Source organism: Canis lupus, chromosome 12, assembly GCF_011100685.1.
Source record: "Canis lupus familiaris isolate Mischka breed German Shepherd chromosome 12, alternate assembly UU_Cfam_GSD_1.0, whole genome shotgun sequence".
In the NCBI taxonomy this organism is placed as follows: domain Eukaryota; kingdom Metazoa; phylum Chordata; class Mammalia; order Carnivora; family Canidae; genus Canis; species Canis lupus.
In genome coordinates, this window is record NC_049233.1 from 70477684 (window position 1) to 70501883 (window position 24200).

The 24200-nt window shown below is 46.9% G+C and overlaps 1 protein-coding gene and 1 long non-coding RNA gene across 4 annotated transcripts in view; one reads left to right on the plus strand and one right to left on the minus strand.

The window, feature by feature from the left end:
• HDAC2 (histone deacetylase 2) overlaps positions 1 to 6338 on the minus strand; it is a 29389-nt gene extending 23051 nt beyond the window's left edge. Inside the window, exon 1 of one of the 3 annotated variants that reach the window (XM_038554999.1) lies at positions 6164 to 6338. In XM_038554999.1, the coding sequence (XP_038410927.1) occupies positions 6164 to 6278 (115 nt within the window). In that variant the 5' untranslated portion in view covers positions 6279 to 6338. Of the gene's footprint in view, positions 1 to 4285; positions 4372 to 5208; positions 5348 to 6163 lie in introns of those variants that run through there. The other 2 variants (XM_038555000.1, XM_038555001.1) reach the window with 2 other exon arrangements.
• Positions 4207 to 24200, plus strand: part of LOC119876885 — a 41331-nt gene continuing 21337 nt past the window's right edge. Inside the window, exons 1-2 of the long non-coding RNA XR_005368173.1 lie at positions 4207 to 4444; positions 24041 to 24196. This is a non-coding gene — a long non-coding RNA (uncharacterized LOC119876885). The remainder of the gene's footprint in view (positions 4445 to 24040; positions 24197 to 24200) is intronic.

Below are 24200 nucleotides of genomic sequence, written 5' to 3' on the forward strand. Positions count from 1 at the left end.
ACTGAGGGGTCGTCCTTTATTCTTTAACAACACCAACCAGTTCCAGCTCCATTTCTAACCCAACAAGTTCTATTTGTTGTACTCCCCAAACCGCTCTTAAATGTGACCATTTCCGTCAGCCACAACCATTATATTTTATATGGACCAATATGCATTCAATTCTTGCTTTCAATCTTCTATTCATCACTCTTCACCATCCTTTCTCCACCTGAGTTCTATTTAAAAATCTTGCAGTGGTTTTTCCACTCCCTCAATCAAGTTCAAATATCTTCCTACAAAGTTTCTGTGGCCTGGCCCTTTACTACCTAGCCTGGCATCCCACTGTTTCCCCCCCCCCCCCCCCCCCCCCCCCGTGTCTATCTTTTTGCTTAGTGGGCCAAATCCTAACCCCGTGACCTTTGCAGTTTGCAATATCTTACAGGAAAACTCTTTTAAGGCTGACCCATTCTCTTCCTTCAGGTCTTCCCTGACTGGAGTACCCTACAAAGGTCTCAAATCTTACTATCTAGCATAGAGGTTTTTATTTCCTTCTTAGGACTTAAATAATCTTTTGTCTACCTGGCACACAGTAGGGGCTTTAAGCCCATTTGATATTTCTAAACCGAAAGTTGATTTCATAAACAAGTATAAACTGCTATTGAAACAGAGAAATGAGACTTCTTAACCAGTACAAAGATCCTTATACTGTAACTTTTAAATCTGAGCTCATCCATGTTTCAATGCTATTATCATTCCCTAAGAGATTACCAGTTCCAATTGTTTCCTTAAACATTTGTCAACAAAAACATTTACATGTTTTTGTTAGGAAAAAGAAGTAACTACTAATATCTCTTTTGGAGGGAGGTGGGTAGCAGCAGAAGAGTTTCACTCTTGTCACCAAAGGAAAGAAGAAAAATCTTTAGGTGTGAGGTACTGGCTTCTTAGGCCATTAAAACCAGTCAAGGGCAGCTGGGGTGGCTCGGCGGTTTAGCGCCGCCTTCAGCCCAGGGCCTGATCCTGGAGACCTGGGATCGAGTCCCGCGTCAGGCTCCCTGCATGGAGCCCGCTTCTCCCTCTGCCTGTGTCTCTGCCCCTCTGTGTCTCTCGTGAGTAAATAAATAAAAATCTTAAAAAAAAAAAAAAAGAAAAAGCTGTTTTAGGTAAGTGTTACACTCTCCTATGTTTTACATAATGATGTGCAATTAAGACTATTGGTATTTAGGGGGGCACCTGGGTGACTCAGTCCACCGTCAACTCTTGATTTCGGCTCAGGTCATAATCTCAGGTTATGGTGGGATGGAGCCTCACATTGGGCTCTGCGGTCAGTGCAGAATCTGCTCCTTCCACCCTGCCCATTCTCTCTCAGATAAATCAATAAAATCTTTTTTAAAAAAATACTGGTATTTATGAATTACTGCTATAATTCATTTAGCATTCTGATTTGCTGATTACCTATTTTGGAAAAAATGATTACTTATTTTTATGGATAATATTTATCCTACAGCTAGGAACCCGTGCTATTTTATTAAAGGCTATCTACCAAAAGACTTTGGCACCACTGTTACAAATAAGTCTAAGAAAATCTATCCATTTTAGTTGGTTGCCAAATAAATTCTTATAATCTCCTAGAGTAAACTACAAGTATACTGGAAGGCATGTTCTTGGTAACTTTTATATTCTATCTCTGTATAGTGCTGAGTGCTTTTCACGGAACCACTCGCCTCCAAACACTTTGATGCACCCTATCAAAGGAGGATGAAACAGCACAGAGCAGTGTCTAAACAATCATGTAAACCCTGTCTATGTATACAGCCCGACTATATGTTATAAAACAAGCACTCAGTGTGCACTGGCTTGAAGCTTAGTTAGAAACAAAGTACACTTAACACTTCTACATAAAGTATTATAAATTAATCAATCAAGAGTTTGATGCTTAACGGACTGCTCCACCCAGGCGCCCCCTAGATAGAGTATTATACATGTGAGTATTGTAATAGGAGCCCTACCACGGGTTGGTTTGCTAATCACATTTAAGTAGAGAAATCACATCATCTTAAAGTCAGCAGGGATCTCAGACACTAGGTACGTCATTTTACAGAGTATTGATAGTCGTGCGATACGTACAAGACGACCAAGATTTAAAATTAAGTTTTTGGAAACTCTGGAGGGATGGGTCAACCTCTACAGCAAGAGAAGTGACCTCTTACTTCTCCCCAAACGTTTAATGGATACGTGATCCATCAATGCCCAAAGGTCAGCTGGACCCAGCATGCCAGTTGTCTGAGGGGTATAATGCTGAACACTGTAAAACTCAGAGAAAAATGCAGATCTTTAGAAGTCCCTTTCCTTTGCTACAGTGTCCTCAAGAGTGTGCCTCATGGTCCCCCTAAGCCTAAAGGTAGGATCCCCATGGCTACAGAATCTACTACTGCATCTCTGTCTTCACCTTTCTTCCTTCTACTTGATCAGCAAGTTAAAACCAGCTGATTTAGGCTGGCAGATTTTTAGTTCCAATCCCATCTACACTGTATACCTTCAAGTCTCCCAATTCTTTGGTGCAGAAGCTGCTTTACTTGCATCTTTCCTCACACACACACACACACACAAAGAAACACCACTACCTTTTTAGGCTGACAAACTAGGGTTTTTTGAGTAATGAAATGCAAGCTTTTGGGATTAATTGTTCAAAGCTTGATAGCTATACTGCAGCACACTAATCATCAACACAATGATACCCGACCCACTTGACAATTTTAACATTTTATTAGCCTCCCCCCAAACCAAAAAATATTCCAAATGAAAGCAACTAAAAATTCCATTCTGAAAATGAGGCATGAGCCTCAGACAAAAGGCAGATGACCTAATGAGAGATATCCAAACGTTCAGTTATACACCTGGTGTCGGCCGTGGGTGAAACAGCTGGATGGTCTACGGTAAAGTATTAGGCAACAATCACGACACCTGATATTTCCACTTTTCCGCTCTCCCTATCACGTCGGCATCCTGCCCTGGGCATCCCCCCATCCCTCAGCAAAGGCTCATCATAAAGGGGCCCAGAAACACAGCTGTTCCTACAACCGCTGCTGAGTGCACCTCCAGGTTCCACAGTGCCAGTCTGTGCCCAGCGGCTACAAGCGGCGTGTACTTCATGGGAGCCTATCCCTGTCGCTAGCAGCCAACAGCTGCGGGAAGGGCCCCGAAGAGTTTCCCCAACTTTTTAAGCCTCCCTCCTTTACCCAACCCCTGACAAGCACAAGTCTCTAAACCTTAGGAACTACTAGCATCATTTTAAAAATGAACCCATACCCATGGTTATTAACTTTCCAATTTCATCAGGGAATGCGGGGCTTGGGTTTTACCGCTGCCTCGAAATGTGAATGAATCCTTAAAGAATGATCTCTAAGAAACAGAATTCCTATTAACACTAAAAGATATTCCTGTCCTTGCTCCTCCAGGGCGGCACGATGTCGACTTGGACTACACGTGTCTGCAGCGCTCTCAGAAGCGGTTTTTAAAACGCAGCTGTGAACTGTTGGGCACCGGCCGTCAACTACCAAACTATCTAGGTTTCTTATGTATCGTTTTTAAGTTTTTCCATAAGTGCCGCAGGTGGTCATTTTACATAATCGGGCGTCGAGATTCAGCCTTGCGGACCGACCTGACGCGACCCGGCCACTTTCAAGGTAGAATCGCACGTCTGGTGACCTGGGCCTGGAAGGTGCGCCCCCTCCCCGCGCAGGGGCCTCGGACGGACCGCGGGGCTTGCAGGTCGCCGGGCCGCGGCATCTCTGCTTCCACACGGCGGGGCAGCCGACTTCGCCGCGGGCCGCACGGCTGGAGCCCACCTGCTCACCTGTCACCTGCTCACCGGTCGGTCACCTGCTCACCTGCTCACAGGCTCACCTGCTCACCCGCTCACTGGCCACCTGCCCACCAGCTTACCTGCCCACTGGTCACCTGCCCACCAGCTCACCTGCTCACGGTCACCTGCCCACCGGTTCACCTGCCCCTTGGTCACCTGCCCACCGGCTCACCTGTCTGCCTGCTCACTGGTCACCTGCCCCCCCAGGCTCACCTGCCTACCTGCTCATCGGTCAGCTGCCCCCTGGCTCACCTTTCCACTGGCTCACCTGTCTGCCTGCTCGCCTGCTCACTGGTCACCTGCCCACCGGTTCACTTGCCCATTGGTCACCTGCCCACTGGCTCACCTGTCAGCCTGCTCACCTGCCCATTGGTCACCTGCCCACCGGCTCACCTGTCCGCCGGCTCACCTGTCCACCATCTGCTCACCCGCACCCCGGCTCACCTGTCCACCACCTGCTCACGGCTCACCTGCCCACCTGCCCACCTGCTCACCCGGCCCTCCTCGAACTTTTCCCACCCGAAACTCCCAGCGCCCGGCAGCGGCTTTCGCAAGCCCGACGCCCGGGTGTTATTTCCTGACCGAACAAAGAGCAACAAAGAGGTGGGTGGTGACCGCGCCTGGGCGGGCCCGCGGGGGGCACCTGCGCCCCCGCCCCGCCCCGCCCCGCCCGCCGAGCCAGGGCGGCCTCACGCCTCCCAGTCGGAGCGAGGGGCGCCCGAAGGGGCCGGCGGCGGACAAAGGAGCGGGACGGGGCCGGGGCGCGGGAGCCGGGGAGCGGGGAGCGGGGGCCCGGGGCCGCCCTGCAGCCCGACCCGGGGCGGGGACCGGGGCGGGGGGCCCGGCCGACGCTGGGGGCGGAGCGCGGAGCCGAGCGCGGCGGCGGCCCCCGCCCGGGAGGGGAGGAGGGAGGGGCGGGGCCCTCGGGGCCGCGGGGCTTTGTGCGGAGCCCGGGCCGGGGGAGCTGCCCTGACCCGGGGGGAGGGGTCGGGCCGGAGCGGGGCCCACACGGCCGCGGCGGGCAGGGGGGAGGCCGGGGGGGGGAGGCAGAGAGGACGCAGGGGGGAGGCCAGGGGGGGGGGAGGCGGGGAGGCCGGGCGGGCGGGAAGGAGGCGGCGGCAGGGGGAGGCAGGGGGGGCGCGCAGGGGGGAGGCCGGGCGGGCGGGAAGGGGGCGTCGGCAGGGGGAGGCCTGGCGGGCGGGCGGGCGGGCGGGCCGTCCCGGGGCGTCCCCGGCCCCGTCCCGTTCCTCCCCTCCCCTCCGCGGTCCCCGGCCCCGTCCCTCCGCTCCCCTCCCCTGCCCTCCGCGGTCCCCGTCCCTCCCGGCCCCGTCCCTCCCGTCCCTCCGCTCCCCCGCCCCGGCGCTCACCGTCGTAGTAGTAGCACACTTTCTTCTTGCCGCCTCCCTGACTGTACGCCATGGGCTCCCGCCGCCGCCTCGGGCTCGGGCCGCTCCGCCTGCTGCTGCTGCCGCCGGGCCGCCCGGTCGGCGGGGACACTAGCGCCGCGGCGGGCGGGGGCGGGGGCGGCTGCGGGCGGAGCTGGGCGCGGAGGCCGCGGGGCGGGAGCGGGCCGAGCGGGCCGAGCGGGCCGGAGCGGAGCCGAGCGGGGGAGGCAGCGGCGCCGACGCGCGACACTGGGGAGGGGGAGGGGCGGGGGCGGCCAAACCACCTCCGGGGGCCGAGGGGCGGCGGGCGCGTCCACGGCGGCCTCGCGGGGGGGGGGGCGGCCGGGCGGGGGCGGCCGGGCGGGGAGCGGCCCTCGGCCCGGACGCGGGGGGCCTGCGGTCGACCGGCGACGCGGCCGGGCAGCGGCGGAGGCAGCGGCGGAGGCAGACGCGGCAGGCCGGGCCGGTCGACGGAGGAGCGCGGCGCCGCGGGCCGCCCCCCCCCCCGCCCGCGCACGGTGGTTGCGCCCGGCCGGAGCCTGCGCAGTGGCGGCCGCCGGGCTGCAGCGGCCGCCGGGCCCCTCGGCGCCGGCCCACGCGCTCCCCTCCCCCACGGCGCGGAGCTCCCGCGCGGGCCGACCACGTGCCGCCGCCGCCGGGGGGGGGGGGAGCCCCGCCTGCACCCCTCGGGCCCCCTCGGCCGCCCGGCCCGCCGCGCCTGCCCCTGCGCTCGTTCTCTCTTCCCTTTTCCTTTTTGCTAGTTGCTCCGGGGCCCCGACCCCATAGGGGGACCTAATAGGGCCAGTCGGCTGCAGGCCGTACTTCCTGGGTTTGAAGGGGTGTCGAGGGCACGCATGTGCACTGGGGCGCACGGCACAGCCCTCAGCCTGTGCACTGGCAGCATTTGCACGGAGCCCGTCCCGTGCACGACACAGACCTGCCGAGACCCCAGCGAGCGCGGGGCGCAGGCGCGGTCGCCGCCCCCTCTGTGGGCCGGAGCGCGGATGGGGGGACCCGGGCCTGCCGGCTGCAGGACCCGGGTCCCGGTGCATTCCGTCTGGCTCCCGGACCTGCACGCCCTCGTGCAGCTGCTGCAGCTGCTGCAGCTGCTCCTGGCCGGGCGCCCGAAGGTTGGAGCAGGAACCCCAAAGACAGCGCTTGCAAAACTCATGGAAGTTGCAAATACTGATGCCCGATGAGCGAATCCACAAACATGCATCAAGCATGCACTTAGTCTAAGCCAACACCTTGCACGTGAGGCCTGGGGGCACTGACAATCTGCAAAGTAGCGCTCTCATCCCAACTGTATCTTTCACAGTCCCCCCCCCAAGTACCCAAATACCCCCAAAACACACTCTTCCAGGTACCCATCCAAAAAAAAAAAAAAAAAAAAAGCCTTATTGGAGCAGGAGCTATTTAGAGCCACTACCAAAAATGTCTTCTTTATTTTGCTCTTTGGCTTCAGAATCCCCAAGGTGTTTATATTTAAAGCAGTAATTTTCCTGGATCTCACCCCAAAAGGTTTCTAGAAAACTCCAAAGTAATCCCTTCCCAAATACCCCAAATACACTTTTCCAGGTACTCATCCAAAAAAAAAAAAAAGCCTTATTGGAGCAGAAGCCATTTAGAGCCACTACCAAAAATGTCTTCTTTATTTTGCTATTTGACTTCAGAATCCCCAAGGTGTTTATACTTAAAGCAGTAATTTTCCTGGATCTCACCCCAAAAAGTTTCTAGAAAACTCCAAAGTAATCCCTTCCCCACCCCTCCTGCCAAGTCTGTATTTTGAACAAGCGCTCCATGCAACCCACGCGGCTGGTAGGGGGGCAGCAGGGTGGGAAACATGGGCTCAAGGTTAATTACAAGATACTGACGTTCACAGTTTTATTCAAGTCCCAAAGCAGTTTGGTAGATTCTAAGTAGAAACCTCTATTCTCAGGACCAACAGAGTGAAGGCTGAAATGGGACTTTATGGTCCTCAAGAAAATCTCCCTGACTTCACCTACCTCCCGGGCTGGGGCCTGCCTCTCTGCCCTTCCCATCGTCTGTCCTGGGGCCTCCTAGCGCCCTGGCTCCATACCATGCGGAGGTTGCTCACGACTTCTCTGAACTTCTCTGAACTTCTCTGAACTTCTCATCAGAATAGAGTTTAACAAGACTAAGGACTATGTCTGTTTTGAATGTAATTACATCTCTATGCTCGCGACATGGGGCGAGTCGCTTAAACATTTTTTGGTCTAATTTGCCTTATCTGTAAAATGAGGCAGTATTACTTGAATAATTCCCCATGTGAATATTGAGTCCCTCGAATAAGAAAACATGGAATCATTTTTTTTTGAATCATTTTTAAACATTAAAGAACTGTGTGAATATAAGGGATTATTACAGGGATCCCTGGGTGGCTCAGTGGTTTGGCGCCTGCCTTTGGCCCAGGGCGTGATCTTGGAGTCCCGGGATCGAGTCCCGCATCAGGCTCCCTGCATGGAGCCTGCTTCTCCCTCTGTCTGTGTCTCTGCCTCTCTGTGTCTCTCATGAATAAATAAATAAAATATTCTTTTAAAAAAAGGGATTATTACAATACAAGTAATAATAATGATCATTCTTTGCATGTACAGTAGCTCACCTCCGACATGTGGGAAGAGCCTGAGCATACGTTTTTATTGTTGAGGAACTTGTTATCTATCATTTAATAATTTCAAACTAATAGACGCAATTATTTTACCCTGAGAAACTGGCATTAGAGAAGGATATCTTACTGGTAATAGGAGCAGGCCAAGAGAAGTATGCGCCTAAACATCTATAATGAACTTTAGATGATCAGAACTAACATACAGTCAGTTATTGAAACTTTGACAAGCGCAAATTTCATTTACCATATTCAGACTCCTCTCTATCAAACGTTTTACCCTTAGGGAAAAAAGAGAGTTTTAGACAACATATAGGAGAAGGAAACAAGTTGAGAATATGGTTATTTCATAGGATGCATAATTGAGGATTGACTTTATCCTCAAACTATTTTTCTTTAGTTTCTTCTCTGTCTATATGAATTTATCTTTACAATCTTAATTTTTTTTTTTTAATTCATGAGAGACACACACAGAGAGAGGCAGAGACACAGGCAGAGGGAGAAGCAGGCTCCATGCAGGGAGCCCGACGTGGAACTCGATCCCAGGTCTCCAGGATCAGGCCCTGGACTGAAGGCGGCGCTAAACCGCTGAGCCCCCCCTCCCCCCCCAGGGCTGCCCTATCCTTACAATCTTGAAGATACCTAGTGCTTTGGGGTTATACACTGAAAGGATCTGTTGAGCGTAAATGGATTATTTAGACTATTCAGAACTGATTATTTAGAAACTAGAAACCGATTGCCTCAGCATGTGCTAAAAATGAATCCCTGATACCAACTGTAGCAGATTGTCTGATTTTCAGTTACTATAAAAGAATTGTTCATATAAGCTTATTTCTACTCTAAGGAAATATAGATTTTTTTGGTGTTAAAATTCTATGTAGCAATTCCATAAGGTAATACAGAAGGTAGAGAAGTATAGTAACTAACACTAGGGTGTTGTCACAAACTGAGCCAGCCTCAAGCTGCATTCTGATTTCCTATTTTTACCTAGTACTAGAAGCCATAACTCATTCATCTGAACAGTAGCACCAAACAAGGAAAGATTACAGTGCTGTTTGAGCTGTGCATTTGTGTAATTTAAAATGTTTAGGGATCCCTGGGTGGCGCAGCGGTTTGGCGCCTGCCTTTGGCCCAGGGCGCGATCCTGGAGATCCGGGATCGAATCCCACGTCGGGCTCCCTGGTGCATGGAGCCTGCTTCTCCCTCTGCCTGTGTCTCTGCCTCTCTCTCTCTCTCTGTGACTATCATTAAAAAATAAAACTTTTAATTTTTATTAAAAACACTTTTTTAGAAAAAGATTTTATTTATTTATTTGAGAGAGAGAGAGTGAGCACATATGGGGGGACTAGGAGAAGACGGACTCCCCGCTGAGCAGGAGCACAATGCGTGGGGCTCGATCCCAGACCCTGAGATCATTATGTGAGCCAAAGGCAGAAGCTTAACTGATTGAGCCACCCAGGTGCCCTGGCTTTTTTGTTTTTTAATATTTATTTATTTGAGAGAGAGAGAGAGAGAGAGAGACTGTGTGTGTCCATGTGTGCATGCAGGAGAGACGGTGGTAGGGGAGAAGGATTCACAAGCAGCCTCTCCTGACCTGAGGCAAAACAAGAGTCAGACACTTAACCAACTGAGCCACCCAGGCGCCCCCATTTTTTTGTCTTTTTCTGAGATTTATTTATTTGAGACCACGCATGTGCGCATGTGCCTGCATGCATGGGTGTGGGGAGAGGGAGCCTCAAGCAGACTCTTCTGACCTGAGACTAACTCAAGAGTCAGACGTGTACCCACTGAACCACCCAGGTGCCCCAAAACACATTTTTGAATCATAGGTTATTTACTAAATTATTCAGTTACATTTAACCTTTCAAGTCACCCCTGTTAGCTTGTTCACTGATTAATACTTTGCTCCTGTGCCTTAAAACAAAGTATTGCTTTGACTCAGTCCATCTACTTACATAAATTTTCTAGTAAAATTCGACACCATTCCATGTCTGGGAACATCTACTTCACTTGTGTTTCCAAGGCACCCTAATATGTATCTTAATTCTTCATCTATCCTCTCTTAAAGTTTTCAACTTTCCTTCAAATGTGATAGTTACTCCTCTCAACTGAGCTCCAGAATGGTACAAATGGAGGGAGAGTGTGCATGTTGGGACCATCAAGTGAAAAACCAAATGATGAAGAGAGTGGAGCAGGAGGATAGGGAGCTGAGTCCTTGAAGACCTTGATTATATCTATACTAGACCTGGACTGTCCACCTCTGGTTACATGCAGGAGAAAACAAACAAACAAACAAATCAAAGCAAACATTTGGTTAAACCACTGTAGTCAGAATTTTGTTAAATGCAGTTGAGTGCAATCCTACCTCATGTGAAATATGAATTAGAGATTAGTGGCTTCTGGCAATTACCACTAAGAAATTAGAGATTTCTTTTGAGAGATAGCTCTCCGTGGGTTTCTGAATATCCTGAGAGTGGAGGTACTGAATGTGGTTTTCTCCCCCAAGCAATTTGTTCAAAGATGTTTGTATAGTGAACAGCTTTGGGAGATAGAGAAGATGACTTCCTCTGCAACAAAAGGAGCGCATGCTTACTACCCATTATGATTCAGGTTCTCTGAATTCAGGATTCATCTCCTATAATGCAATGCACTACAAGTGTAGGTGTCATTGGCCCCCTTCCTCATGACCTGTAGGAAATGGGGCTTGGCAGCACACACACAAAAAATAATAATACTTATACTCTGGTCACTGCTACTGCTGTGAATTATAAATTATCTTTGTCCTTAGCACAGGAGTCTTGTGTCTTATACGAGCATCTATGAAACTATAGTTGGCTAGCTTGTTAGCCTGCAAATAGGGTAAAATCTCAGACCCTTCACACTTCTTCATAGTTTTTGGTGATGAGGTTAGAATACTGAGAAATGTAACTTTCTAAAAAAAAAAAAAAAAAAAAGGAAAGACAAGAGCCTTGTCAGTCAACAGAAGTTGAGGCAAGTCCATGGGAATTGGTGGCAAACATTTGACCAGATTGTATAATCAGCTGGAAATTAAATGGCCCTACACTATATTGCCTGTTAATGAGCAATTGAGGGGTTGCAGGCTAAATACCAGGGACTAGGTTTTTTTGTTTTGTTTTGTTTTTTTTAAGACTTATTTCTATTAAAGGAGGAGGAGGGGCAGTGGGAGAGGGAGAGGGAGAGAGAATCCCAAGTAGACTCCGTGCAACTCGCAACCCATAGGTCATGACCTGAGACAAAACCAAGAGACGGAAAAACAAAACAAAACAAAAAACAAAAACCAAGAGTCGGGTGCTTAACCAACTGTGCCACCCAAGCGCCCCAACCAGGTAATAGGATTAAACACGGACGGCAGGACAGTATCCTGCTTGTGTAACTTTCCTCCTGGAGGGGTCCTTCTTCACCACGCTGGAGACCCTGTCAACCTGACCTGTGCTTTGACACTTAGGTTGGTCCCACTAGGGATCCTCAACAATGGTAATCAACACTTTCTTTCTGGGGATACCCTGTTCACTCCCAGGACCGTGCTGCTTGTATGGAAGCCCCGCATTAATTTTACTGCTTCCAGGATCGCAGTAACTGGCACCTTACCTGTAGTCCTAAGAGCTTTTCAAGCATTTAAGGACCCTCCAATGGATTGCATAGGCTTCAGATGACAGTGGAGATCTCTGAGACTGGGCCACCCTTAGTTACTTGGAGGAACTTCCTAGAGAGATAACGGACTCACGTACGTGCACTCTGTGGTTGGTTATCCTGATGATGTGAGCCAGTTAGAAAAGATGGTAGGACATTTGTCCCTGAGTTTAGCTAGAGTGATCACTGATGCCACCTCGGCCTTAGAGGGCAGTCGGGTCGGCCTCAACTCACTGGCCAGAGTTGTTATAGGTGATAGAATTGCCCTAGATGGCAGATTTTGAACCATCCTTAAAACATGAGCTGAACCGAGATTAATGCCTCAGACCAGATAGGAAGGTGAAATCAGAGCCATAAGGAGAACGCCGGTGGCTTTCAAAGGTAGACCCTGATGGTTTATGGGATTCCAGGAACCGGGGGGCACGATTGAGGTCAATACGACAGATGGGTCTCATCCTGCCACTTAGCTATTGGTGACAGGGCCTTAATTAAACGCTGTACGAGACAAATTGAATGAAGCCTCTGCCAGTCAGATTAATCAGGGCAGTCAACGGGGTTATACATCCATGTGAAAATTTCCGTTCTGTCAAGAACGTGTAGGGTGGATTGTTAGGAGAGCCTGGTCCCTGTGCATTCTTGCCGAGGGTGCTAGATCGCAAGGCTTCTCTGTCTCCTGAGACTGAGCAGTTTCCCTAACTAGTCACAGGCCCAGCGAGGAAGGCGACCACATCACGACTAATGGGGAACTACTAACTACTCACTCTCGGGGTGGGGGAGGCTGGCTGCTTGCTGCCAGCTAAGAAATCTGGGGCCTTGGTCCTGGGTTTCCTTTTTGCCGTGCAAGCCCCTCCGTGTGGACATTGTCATCTGGGTCCATTACGTATTCTTTCTGGGACTTAGGGGGCAAGAGCAACTGATCCAAATAGGTTGATGCTCATGCAGCCTGCTGTGCCGAGAGCAGTGGAGTACTTTGTCTGTGACCCAGGCATCGCCTGCTTTTAGCTAGAGCCCCCGAAACTGTAATAGGCTAACTTACTAGCTTGCAGGAGGGGATAAAATCTCAAAGGTTTGACAGTTCATGACCCTATAATGCCGAAGTATTGTCAGCAATGAGAAATTGCTTCTTATACTGTGAACCCACAGGTATACCCAGTTTAGGGTGAATTCTAGATTCTTCTTTCCGATCATGGGGGGAGAAATGCAAAACTTCCTAGAAAACTGCACATTAGGGCAGCCCCGGTGGCGCAGTGGTTTAGCGCCGTCTGCCGCCCAGGGCGTGACCCTGGGGTCCCAGGATCGAGTCCCACGTCGGGCTCCCTGCATGGAGCCTGCTTCTCCCTCTGCCTGTGTCTCTGCCTCTCTCTCTCTCACTCTCTCTGTCGCTCATGAATAAATATATAAAATCTTTAAAAAAAAAAAAAGAAGAAAGAAGAAAACTGCACATTAGCTTTAGATGGATTTAATTGGGAAACTGCATCAGATCGATAGTTAGCAGAGGAAAATTGATGTGCTTTTATCCCATTTGTGTTAATGTGAATACCAAGAAGTTGAGGTATTAAACAAAAGCACTTAAATAGAATCACAAATTACTGAAGATTCAGTATCATTTTCATATGAACATGGACAGGGGATGCTGATAATCTAGAGCAGCATTATGCAGTAGCACTGAAGTTTAGATCATGCCAATTGAGTTTTTTGTCACTTTCTCTTGCTCTTTTGTTTTTCTTTTAAAGATTTTATTTATTTGAGAGAGACAGGGAGAGAGATGTCAAGAGAAGGGAGGAAGGGCAGAGGGAGAAATGGGATGTGGGGCTCTGTCCCAAGATCCTGGGATCATGACCTAGGCAAAGGCAGACACTTAATGGACAGAACCACCCAGGTGCCCCTCTTGCTCTTTTCTAACCTTTTTATCTTTCTTCAGTTTTATTGAGATATAATGGGCCTATGACCTTTTCCATCCAAATGCATTGCCCCGCCCCAAGAGATCACCACACCTTCCTTAGGACAACAATGACCTCCCCCTGAGTGTGCACGATGGCGGAGGCTGCATTCATTAGTGCTGTCCTTTTGTCTACAATGAAGTCTTCTCATTTTCTAAAACATTAAACTGTCGCTGTAGGCTCTGGTCTTAGCTGTAGGCTCTGGTCTTAGTTGAGATAGTGGCAGATTTGCTTCACAGGATGTTCATAGTTGATGGCCCGGTATCATAATTTTGCCACCTTGCTTCACAGGGATAATTTGATACTAGTTTTATAGCTTATCTGTTGATATGTTGATATTTACATTTGTTGGTATTTTAGTATGTTAAAAAAATTCATCAGGCAAAATGTTAAAAACAGGATATTAAGGCTTGGGGTGTTTTTTTTTTTTTTCCTTCTTCTTCTTTGCCCTCCATCAGTTGCTTTATAATTTGCTTTTATTGCATTTCGTTTGTGATGGTAGGCTAATTAGCCAAACACATTCTCATTGCTTAAGCAACCGGTATTTATATATGGTTTGGCTCAAGAAAAGATCTTGCTTAAAAATAAGACAAATAATATCTAAATTCTTACGGCCTTTTCCTAACCCTTCTTCCCTAACCCTCCGCCTTCATCCTCCACTATCCTATGTGCAATTTATATCTTAGCATCTGTATTTTTTCTTATCCATATTTATCTCTCTTAAAAATTATAAGATCCTTCAGGGCATATATATGTTAGTTTACTAGGGCTGCCATAACAAAATACCATGGACTAGGTGGCTTAAACAGTAGAAGTTTATTTTCTCATAGTTTTGGAGTCTGGAAGTCCAAAATTACGGTGTTGGCAGGTTTGGTTTCTTCTGGAGCCTCTCTCTTTGGCTTGCAGATGGCGGCCTTCTTGCTGTGTCCTCACATGGTCATCCCTTTGTTTTGCTCATGTCCTAACCTCTTCTTTTGTAAGGACACCAGTCATATCGAATTAGGACCAACCCTGACAGTCCCATTTTAACTCCATCACCTCTCTAAAGGCCTTAATTCCAAATACGGTCGCATTTAGAGTTTCTAGGGATTAAGGCCTCGACATACGAATTTTAGGGAACACAAGTCCGCTTATAACAGGAGGGTAACTTGTCTCATAGGTCTTCGGATTTTGGATGACTGACGTAAATGTACACATTACTATGTTCTAAAATTAATCCAGGCTTTGTAGTGTGTTAGAACGGTCCCCCTTATGCTATATCCACTCTATAAAACATCAAAACAATTTCCTTTGAAGCTTCCTAGACAAGAGTATTAGATTGGTCAGAGTTGTTGGCTGACCATTCTGTTTACAATAAGCAAAAAGAAATGTACTAGAAGGGTATAGGTACTTCAGAAAGTTGATGGGAAAGCCAAAGGACAGGCTTGGAAGATTGGCAGGGATCAACCAGTCAGGCAGATGATGAAACATAGCTAACTATCTTCATGGGAGGGGTCTGGTTATGATGTTCTTCCTCGGTGGGCATTGGAAACTGTCATTGCTAGCATCACCAACCCCAGCTCAAGTCCCTGGAGCCAGCTGCCACTGTGGAGCCAGTGCCTCTTTGTGTGTTTACTTCAGTTCAAAAGTCATGAGCAGGAACGTCTAATAAATGGTTCAGCTGGAGCTGTCAGGAATCAATGGGAGCCAGGTGTGTGGCGTTTGTGATAGAAGATGGGAGCTTGGCGCCCACTAAATTGCACCAATGGCAGACAGCCCAAACCTGAGAAGAGGGTCAAGATGCTCGTGGCCCAAAAGTGTCCACCTCAGATGTTCACCTCTTGATAACAAATGATGTAAAATTAACTCTTGGTTTTCTCTGTCTTATACCGAAGGTCTCATCCTTCTCTCCATAAAATAACCTGGAAAACTTAAGTTTCCTTATATTCAATGAGAAAATGAGCCATTTGAATAGAAGGTAAAGAAAAACTACTGTTTATCTCAGATGTCAGATCTCACTTAGGTCATTGTGATGGTTAATTTTATGTGTCAGCGCTCAGGTATGTGGTCAAACAATATTTTGGACGTTTCTGAGTGATGGTTAGTTTTATGTGTCAACTTAACTGGGCCACGGGGTGCCGAGATATTTGGTTAAACGTTATTCTGGGTCTTTCTGTGAGGGTGTTTCTATGCGGGATTAACACTTGAATCGGTCGATTGGGTAAAGCAGATTGCCCTCCATAATGTGGGTGGGCCTCATCCAATTAGTTGAAGTTTCTAAATGGAAGTAAAGACTGACTTCCTCCTGACAAGAGGGATTTCTGCCAGCAGGTGGCCTTTGGACTCAAACTTCTCCCGGATCTCAAGCCTGATGGCCTTTAGACTTGAAATACAGCATCACCTCTTCCCTGAGTCTCCAGCCAGCTGACCCACCCTGGAGATTTGAGATGTGCCAGCCTCCATGATTGCAGGAGCTAATTTCTTAATGTAAATCTCTTTTTACAGATATGCACATCTTATTGATTTTGTTTCTCTGGAGAACCTGGACTAATAAAATCATAAAGATAGAATGAGTACTATGTCACTGAAGGAATAAACTGTGTGTTACATGGCTGAAATCTGGCACACCATAGCTCTCTGATGTTGATGCTTTCTCTAAGCTATTAGGACACCATAGAAACTAAAGAAGAAAATAACTGAAAAGATAATAATTCAGTTTTTATATTTTGCTGAGTTTCCCTCTGCACTGTATTTCCAAGTACTTTAAAAGTACTTTTAATAGGCAATAAAGATTTTTGTTACTCCCAGTGGAAAATCATTCAGTATCTTTAAAATAAGGGTTTATCAGAATTTAGCTTAGCTCATTTTATTCTATGAATCACTTTTTTCCTTTTTTTTTTTTTTAAGACTTATTTATTTATTCATGACAGACACAGAGGCAGAGACACAGGCAGAGGGAGAAGCAGGCTCCATGCAGGGAGCTCAATGTGGGACTCGACCCTGAATCACGACCTGAGCTGAAGGCAGATGCTCAACCACTGAGCCACCCGGGCATCCCAATCACTTTTTTTCCATGAAATTATTTCTTTATTACTCACTGCTTTCTGTTACATTACTTGCAAACACTCATTGGCTAGGTAGAATGGAAGCAGGGTTAATTATTCACCTTGCTTTTATTTCCTCATTTATTCTACTAAAATTTTAATATAATAGGAAATATCTAAAATTGTAGATTCCCAAAAGTTAATTTGCAAATTGAACTTTGGTATATTAAAGTTGTATATTAAATAATTTAAAAAGCAACCCTGATGGAATTTTCTGATTATAGAAGTGCTTTGCCCTAGGAACTTAGTTGGTGCCCAACAAAAATTTTTTTTTAAAGATTTTATATATTTATTCATGAGAGACACAGAGAGAGAGAGAGAGAGAGAGAGAGAGGCAGAGACACAGGCAGAGGGAGAAGCAGGCTCCATGCAGGGAGCCCGAGGTGGGACTCGATCCTGGACCCCGGCACCACACCCTGGGCCGAAAGCGGTGCTAAACCACAGAGCCACCCGGGGCTGCCCTACGCCCAACAAAATTCTAATGAATTTTTCTTTCCCTCTTTGTCCCTTCCTCCTTTCTTTCTGTTTCTATTTCTTTTTGAACTATCTATTCTTTCAAGGCTGTTTTGTTAACATCATAGTTATGATCTTAGAGTGGTTTCTATACTGTGAATTTTTGTGCATTTTATGAATTTTTGATCCCTAAAAATTTGGAATGTATTCTACTGGGAAAAAATGTTGAAGCCCTCTATGTAATACGGTTATTCTATCTTTCAAATAAATCAAAGATGCCTAATGACGACTTTTTAATTTTCTGATTAGTGTTCATGTTAGACAAAAGAACTAGGCTATTGATAGTAATCACAATATGAAGGCCCTGGGAAGTATGGCAGTCCTCTCTTGTCAGCACAATTACCATTTCTTATTGACCAAACCACTTAGTTCAAATTAACTAGGTAAGCTGGTGAGGCCTGACACCTACCTATTACCACTATTGTAAAACCGACTGCTTGCAGGCTCCGTGCTAGTCTGAAATGGATTAGCACCTGCAACTAAAGTTGTTGCACAAAACTTTGAATTACATAGAATTTGAGCTTTGTTTTATATGTAGTTCTATAGAAGAATAAAATACAAATAGGCCAAAAAAAAAAAAAAAATCATCTATCATCCATCTCTTTCTAGCCTGAAATAACCCGGGGTGACATTTTGTTGCATATACTATCCTACTTTTTGAATGCACGTAAAGCTATGTAAGCAGGTAAGGATAATACATTATGAAACACAAATAATTTTATCAAATAAAAGGGTTAATATACTGTTTCATAATTATATACTGTTTTAAATGTACCTTCTCCCTCTCAAGAATACATTTGTATATAAGTAAATGCAAAACTACTTCAGGAATAAAGTAAGACTTTTTTGAAATTTAAATTCAATTGGGATGCCTGGGGGGCTCAGCAGTTGATGCCTGCCTTCGGCCCAGGGTGTGACCCCAGAGTCCCAGGATGGAGTCCCACGTCCTGCTTCTCCCTCTGCCTGTGTCTCTGCCTCTCTCTCTCTGTGTCTCATGAATAAATAAATAAAATCTTTTAAAAAAATTTAAATTCAATTAATTAATATATTTAGTTCCAGAGGTAGAGTTCAGTGCTTCATCAGTCTTATATAACACCCAAGGGTCATTATTTCATGTGCCTTCCTTAATGTCCATCACCCAGTTACCCCCTCCCTCCACCCTTTCCCCTCCAGCGACCCTCACTTTGTTGCCTATGATTAAGAGTCTCTTAGGGTTTGTTTCTCTGATTTTCACTTGTTTTCTTTTTCTCTCCCTTCCTCTATGACCCTTTCCTTGTTTTGTTTCTTAAATTCCACATGAGTGGGATCATGTGATAATTTTCTTTCTCTGATTGACTTATTTCGCTTAGCATAAAGTAAGATTTGTTTAACCAAACCTCTATTAGATTTTTAAAAACCTTTGGTTCTTATAAGATGGTGTAGATCCTTGTGCATTCGTCCCATATTTACCTTAAAGAGCTTTTGATGTATGGTTATCTATGTCTAGGCCCATTAGAATTATCTTGTAAAACTGCCTTTATCCAGCATGGGGGAAATTTTAGCTATGGTTTTTATATGGACCACATTTTTCCTTTTTTCTTCTGGTTCTTCAAGTGAGCTACACCTTGGAGCATCCTACTCTGCCCCCCATGTTGGGCCATGATCCTGGAAGGTTGTAAGTCGCATGGTTTCCCTCCTCCCCTCCCAGGCATGTGCTTGTGATCCAAACTGGACCAGACTGTTCCCCCAGACATTGCTGATGGAGCAGATTGAGAGACTTACTCTCTCCACTCTTGGCTGTCTTCCCTGGCATTAAGGAGAAGGCTGTTTGTACAAAGAGTGATTGGGAGGAAGAAAGAGGGAATTAGAAAAGTGAGAGATGATAGGAAGGAAGGAAAGGAGGCAGGCAAGGTGGAAGGGAGGAAGGAAGAAGGAAATATTTGAGCTTCTGTATCTAGCCATGCCTGAGAGTTAGAGCTACCTCTTGGATTCCCCAGTCGTATAAGCCAACAAATTCCGTTTTTTTTTTGTTTGTTTTGTTTTGTTTTTTTGCTTAGACTAGTTGATTTGGATCTCTGTCACTTATAACCAAAACCGTCTTGACAATACATGTAGCATCATAAAAAAATGAAAATTATAAAGATTTATCGGTCTTATCGATAAATTATCTTAATAGCTATCCACACATGCATTTCCTATCATGTGGCCCACTATTTTTTTTAATAATAAATTTATTTTTTGTTGGTGTTCAATTTGCCATCATACAGAATAACACCCAGTGCTCATCCCGTCAAGTGCTCCCCTTGGCCCACTATTGTAAAACACAGAACTTTTGCTCCCAAGCTTACATGACTTATCACCAGTCTCTATCTATTTTAAACACCCAACTTTGAAGGAATGCTGCCCTTTACAGGAATGTGATTTTTTTTTTCCAGAGACTAAAAATTTGGCTTAGAAAACGAAAAAAGTGTGTATGTTTTCACGTTTCAGAATGTTATTCTATAATATTCTTTTAAGTGCCTCTCGGTGCGATGAAAATATGATTTCAGTTATAAACATTCAGTTTACTCCTAACTTTTCAAGGACACAAAATCATGCGAAGGGACTATCACATCACTTTGTTTTGCAGTTGTGTTTCTCCCATTCATGAGAACTTCTCCGACTGTATTTTCATCACTTTCTCTTGGCGTTGGCTTCGGTTTTGACACAGTGGTTGCACAGGAGCATATGAGGCTGTGGACTGGCATCCCCTTAAGTCGGGATGCAGACACTGTGACATCCCTTTCTTCCCACCTACTAGTTTGAAAGCTCACCGACCATATTTAATAGGAAGTGTGATGTCTCCTTACGGTCTTTTCTCCCAGATTGCTCAAGAATGGGGAGATGACTGAGTTCAAAGGTTAATCCCTGCAAGTAGGGATGGCACTGAAGTCTGCAATAGCCCTTTATCGCCACAGGGTGTCACAGGAGGAAGAGCTTGCGCTCACTGATCACTTTGCTCCGGGAGCCCCTTGCTGGTCCAAAGCCCTGTCCAGGATCCCTGACATCCTCTGTAGTCCCCCCGTCCCTGCCCATCCCCCAGCCCGTTGTTTCCCGAAGCGCAACCAGCCTGTAAGTGTTGTTGGATTCAGAGACGCTTCTAGACGCTTCTGTGCCCAAACCTAGCCCCAGCCCCTAAACACACGTACGTCCTTTACTTCTTTTGGGGGGATTTTCCCAAGAAGAGCCTTTTACTTTGACATGATTTTAAATTTTCAGAATAGTTGCAAGGATATAAGGAGAACCTTCTCTTTACCGTTTTTCCAGACTTGCCAATTATTCCCACATACATTTTTCTTTTTCTGAACCATTTAAAAGTAGGTTGGAAACCTTCCCGTCTGTATTTTCTAAGGACTAAGAATTCCCTTCTATAACTAAAGTAGAATTATCAAAATTAGCAGACATAATAGTTATGTAATGCTATTATCTAATCCGGGGTCTATGTTAACATTTCTACAGCTACCCCAGCAATATTTTTATAGTTACTCCCCCACCCCTCCCTGCCCCAGCTTAAGACGCGATCCAGGATCATATATAACATTTAGTTGAAATACCTGTTTAATTTCCTTTACTTTGAAACAGTTCTTCAGCCTTTTTTTTTTTTTTTTTTTTTTTTTTGGTCTTTCTTCATCTTGCCATTTTTGAGTACAGGCCAGTTATTTTATAGAATGTCTTTCTCTTTGTGTTAATCTGATGTTTCTTGTTATCAAATTTGTTTTTCTTTTCTTTTCTTTTCTTTTCTTTCTTTTCTTTTCTTTTCTTTTCTTTTCTTTTTTTCTTTTCTTTCTTTTTTCTTTTCTTTCTTTTCTTTTCCAGAAATACCCCTGAGATGATGCTGTGTCTTTCTCAGTGTGTTATATCTGGAGACACATCATCTCTATTTTCCTCATTACTGGTCATGTTAACTGGTCTGTTAACTCGGCTAAGGTAACATCCACCAGGCTTCTCCACTGTAGAGTTTTTATTTTTCCCCTTGTAAGTACGTTATCAGTGAGGAGATACTCTGAGATTCTCCGTGGGGCTGCTTGGTGTTTCTCATAGGGCAGCGGCTGAGTTCTGGGAATGAACATACCCAGAGGACAAAGGAAAGAACACGACCTTTTGGTGATCTCGCCTCAGGAATCACATACCTTCACTCCTATGGCAGTTTCTTAGATGAGACAGCCACAAAGGTGCACCCCAACTCAAGGTGGGGGGCTCTAAAACTCACGACCACACAACGCGTAGGGTGTCAAGGTCACCTGTAAGAACAAATGGGATTGACTCCTTAATTTCTCTTTCTTCAAGGGATGCTTGGGTGGCTCAGCGGTTGAGCGCCTGCCTTCGACCCAGGGCCTGATCCTGGAGTCCCAGGATCGAGTTCCCATCGGGCTCCCTGCATGGAGCCTGCTTCTCCCTCTGCCTGTGTCTCTCATGAATAAATGAATAAAATCTTATAGAAAAAAAAAAGAAAAAAAGAACGAGCTGCAAGTGTTGGCCTCTATTTTTGAGAGATGCCGCCTGGCGCTAGGCAGCAGTAGGGCGCCCACGGACTCGAGCCCTTTCGTCCCCCCTCCCACCGTGTGGTCAGCCTGTTTGATCGTAGGCCTCTGAGAAGCCTGTTCTCAACGCCCAGTGGATTTTTGGACACCCGGTCGTCTTGCTGCCCCCCAGCGCAGCCCTCCAGATGACAGGGGACATACTCCTATGAGCCACGTTGGGAGAGGAGAACACAGACAGAAGAGGACCCTCACTTGCCTTCTGTGCCTCAGCCACGTACGAAGAACAGTTGGTCTTAAAATCTCCTTGCTCTTCAGCCCTCCCTGGATGTCACTTTTAGGCTCCGGGGCTAGGATCTGCGCATGTCTTCCTGCGCCGAGGCCCTCTGACTTCCATACTGTGAGATTCCTAACGCAGTGGAGACTTTTGGAGGAAATTTGAAAAGTCTCATCCCATTCAAGGAGTCGTAGGTCAAAACCCGTCCGATCGTATACTTTGAACACACATCGTTTGTTGTACAGTGATTAATATCTCCGTTAGGTGTAGATGCTTGTAATATGCTTACAGCACAGATAGGTCTTAATTCACATGCTTATAATATGAATAGGTTTTAATGCACTGTTTGGGGGTAAAAGTGATTTCATTTCTTTTTTTTTTAAGATTTTATTTATTTATTCATGAGAAACATGCAGAGAGAGGCAGAGACACAGGCAGAGGGAGAAGCAGGCTCCATGCAGGGAGCTTGATGCGGGACTCGATCCTAGGACCCCGAGATCACGCCCTGAGCCGAGGGCAGACGCTCAGCCCCTGAGTCCTCCAGGCATCCCAATTTCGTTTCTTTTTAAGGGACTCCCATTCCCTGTATCCTCTGATGTCTTTAGAATCCTCATTGTGATAAATTTAAGAATACTGAGGGTCCTTTGTCCACAAGGGCCATAGTTACCCATGTGAGGTCTGTTAGATGAAGCCCTTTTGTTCCTGTTCCTGCCAATGGATCCTCAAGGTGCTGGGTAAGGAAGGCTCCAGCATCAGCCACACATTGTGCCCCAAATGAGCCTTTCCTCAGTTTACCCCCAAGTGTGCACATATGCTATTTCCCTCAACTCTATACAGATTTTTTTGCTCCATATAAACAACCGAGGATACTAATGACCTAGAAAAGCATTGCTGTTAATTGATAATATAACTCAGTATTAAATAACCCTAAAAGAGGGCCACCACCTAAATTTCCTTTTACTGAAAACTTTTTCTCCTCTATTTTTTTTTTTTTTTTTTTGAGGGAAGGTTCTGACCTAACTCTACACTCAATAGATGTTCATTGTTCTCTATAATCCTTGAACTCCTGGGCTGTAGCATCAGTCACAGATTCCAGGTGACCTCAAACTAATCTCCGAGGACAGTGGATGGTTACTAGCTAGCTTTATCTTTGTGTGAACAATTCCCTTAAGTTTTCCAAAACAAATGGCAGCAAACCCAAATGTAGCGGTGTCTCCATCTCTAGGAAGTAAAACTGCCACTAACTGCACAAAAGACCATTCCCTTGCTGATAAGTAAACGTTTTAACAAGTTGTCCTTTGAAGAAGCATCACGGGCCACAGGAGCAGAAATTGGAACTGGCCTTGGGATTGGCAGAGGATGGAGCTGCACGTGTCTTCAAGTGATGGAATTTGGAGGCCCCCGTGAAGCTCCCCAGAACCCGGCCCATCCCAGTCACCCTCCCCCAGGGGAAGATGCTGTGGGGATGCTAGATTCCCAGTGCTGCTCAGCAGTGGAGCAGAACCTAGTTCATGGGAAAGGGAAGCCCAGTGGTCGGCAGCCAGAGCTCTTCCGACCTTAAATGTTTCTAAGACTAAAAGTAAAGGCAAACAAAGGCAGGAGGGAGAGTTTGTAAGGATGAGCAAGCCGTCGCAGGGAGTCCCTCTCATGCCTTAGTGGGCTGCTTCCAGATAAATTCGACTGGCGGAGAAGAGGTAGGGGGTCCCCTTTGGTGGTTGCAGGGCTGGAGATGCATGTGCGCCACCGTGTGTCCTCTAGGGTCGCCTAAAATTAAGGGGCCAGGGTGAATGCTACTTCAAAACTGCTTTGCTATTGTCCCAGCCACTCTTTGGTCGTCCGTGTAAACTCTGGGCATCCCCCCTCCTGGCACACAGTCCCCTGCTCGGGCAGTACTGGAGCCAGGGCCCCCCACCTGTCCTGTCACTGGCGAGAGGCCTGACGTGGTGGTGGCGATAAGGCGGTTCTCAGGGCTTCCCCGGCTGCCTGTTCCCTGGATTCATCTTCCATATGTACCAATGCATTTGGAGGACGACGCCGGGCAGCGGCCTGAGAAGAGTCGGGAGGGCCCGGGCAGCTTGCGAAGCCGCCCCCACGGGCCTGCCTGGCTTCTCCCCGCCTGCCTTGGACACCTGCAAGGGGGAAGCGCAGTCGGTCCCGGGCCGTCCAGAGGGCAGCGACTCCTATGTCCTCACAGTTGTTGAGTTCCGTGAACTTCACTCTTTTTACAGCACGTATGGAATTCCCACGAGGGAGCATCCGTGGGCTCCCCGGAGGAGCAACTACACCCAAGTCGCGCTGTGGCTTCCAGCAGGTTACGCGCCGGAGTCACCCAGGCCCACGGAAGTGCACTGACTCCACCGAGGAGAAACGAAAAGTCTAATGAGGTAA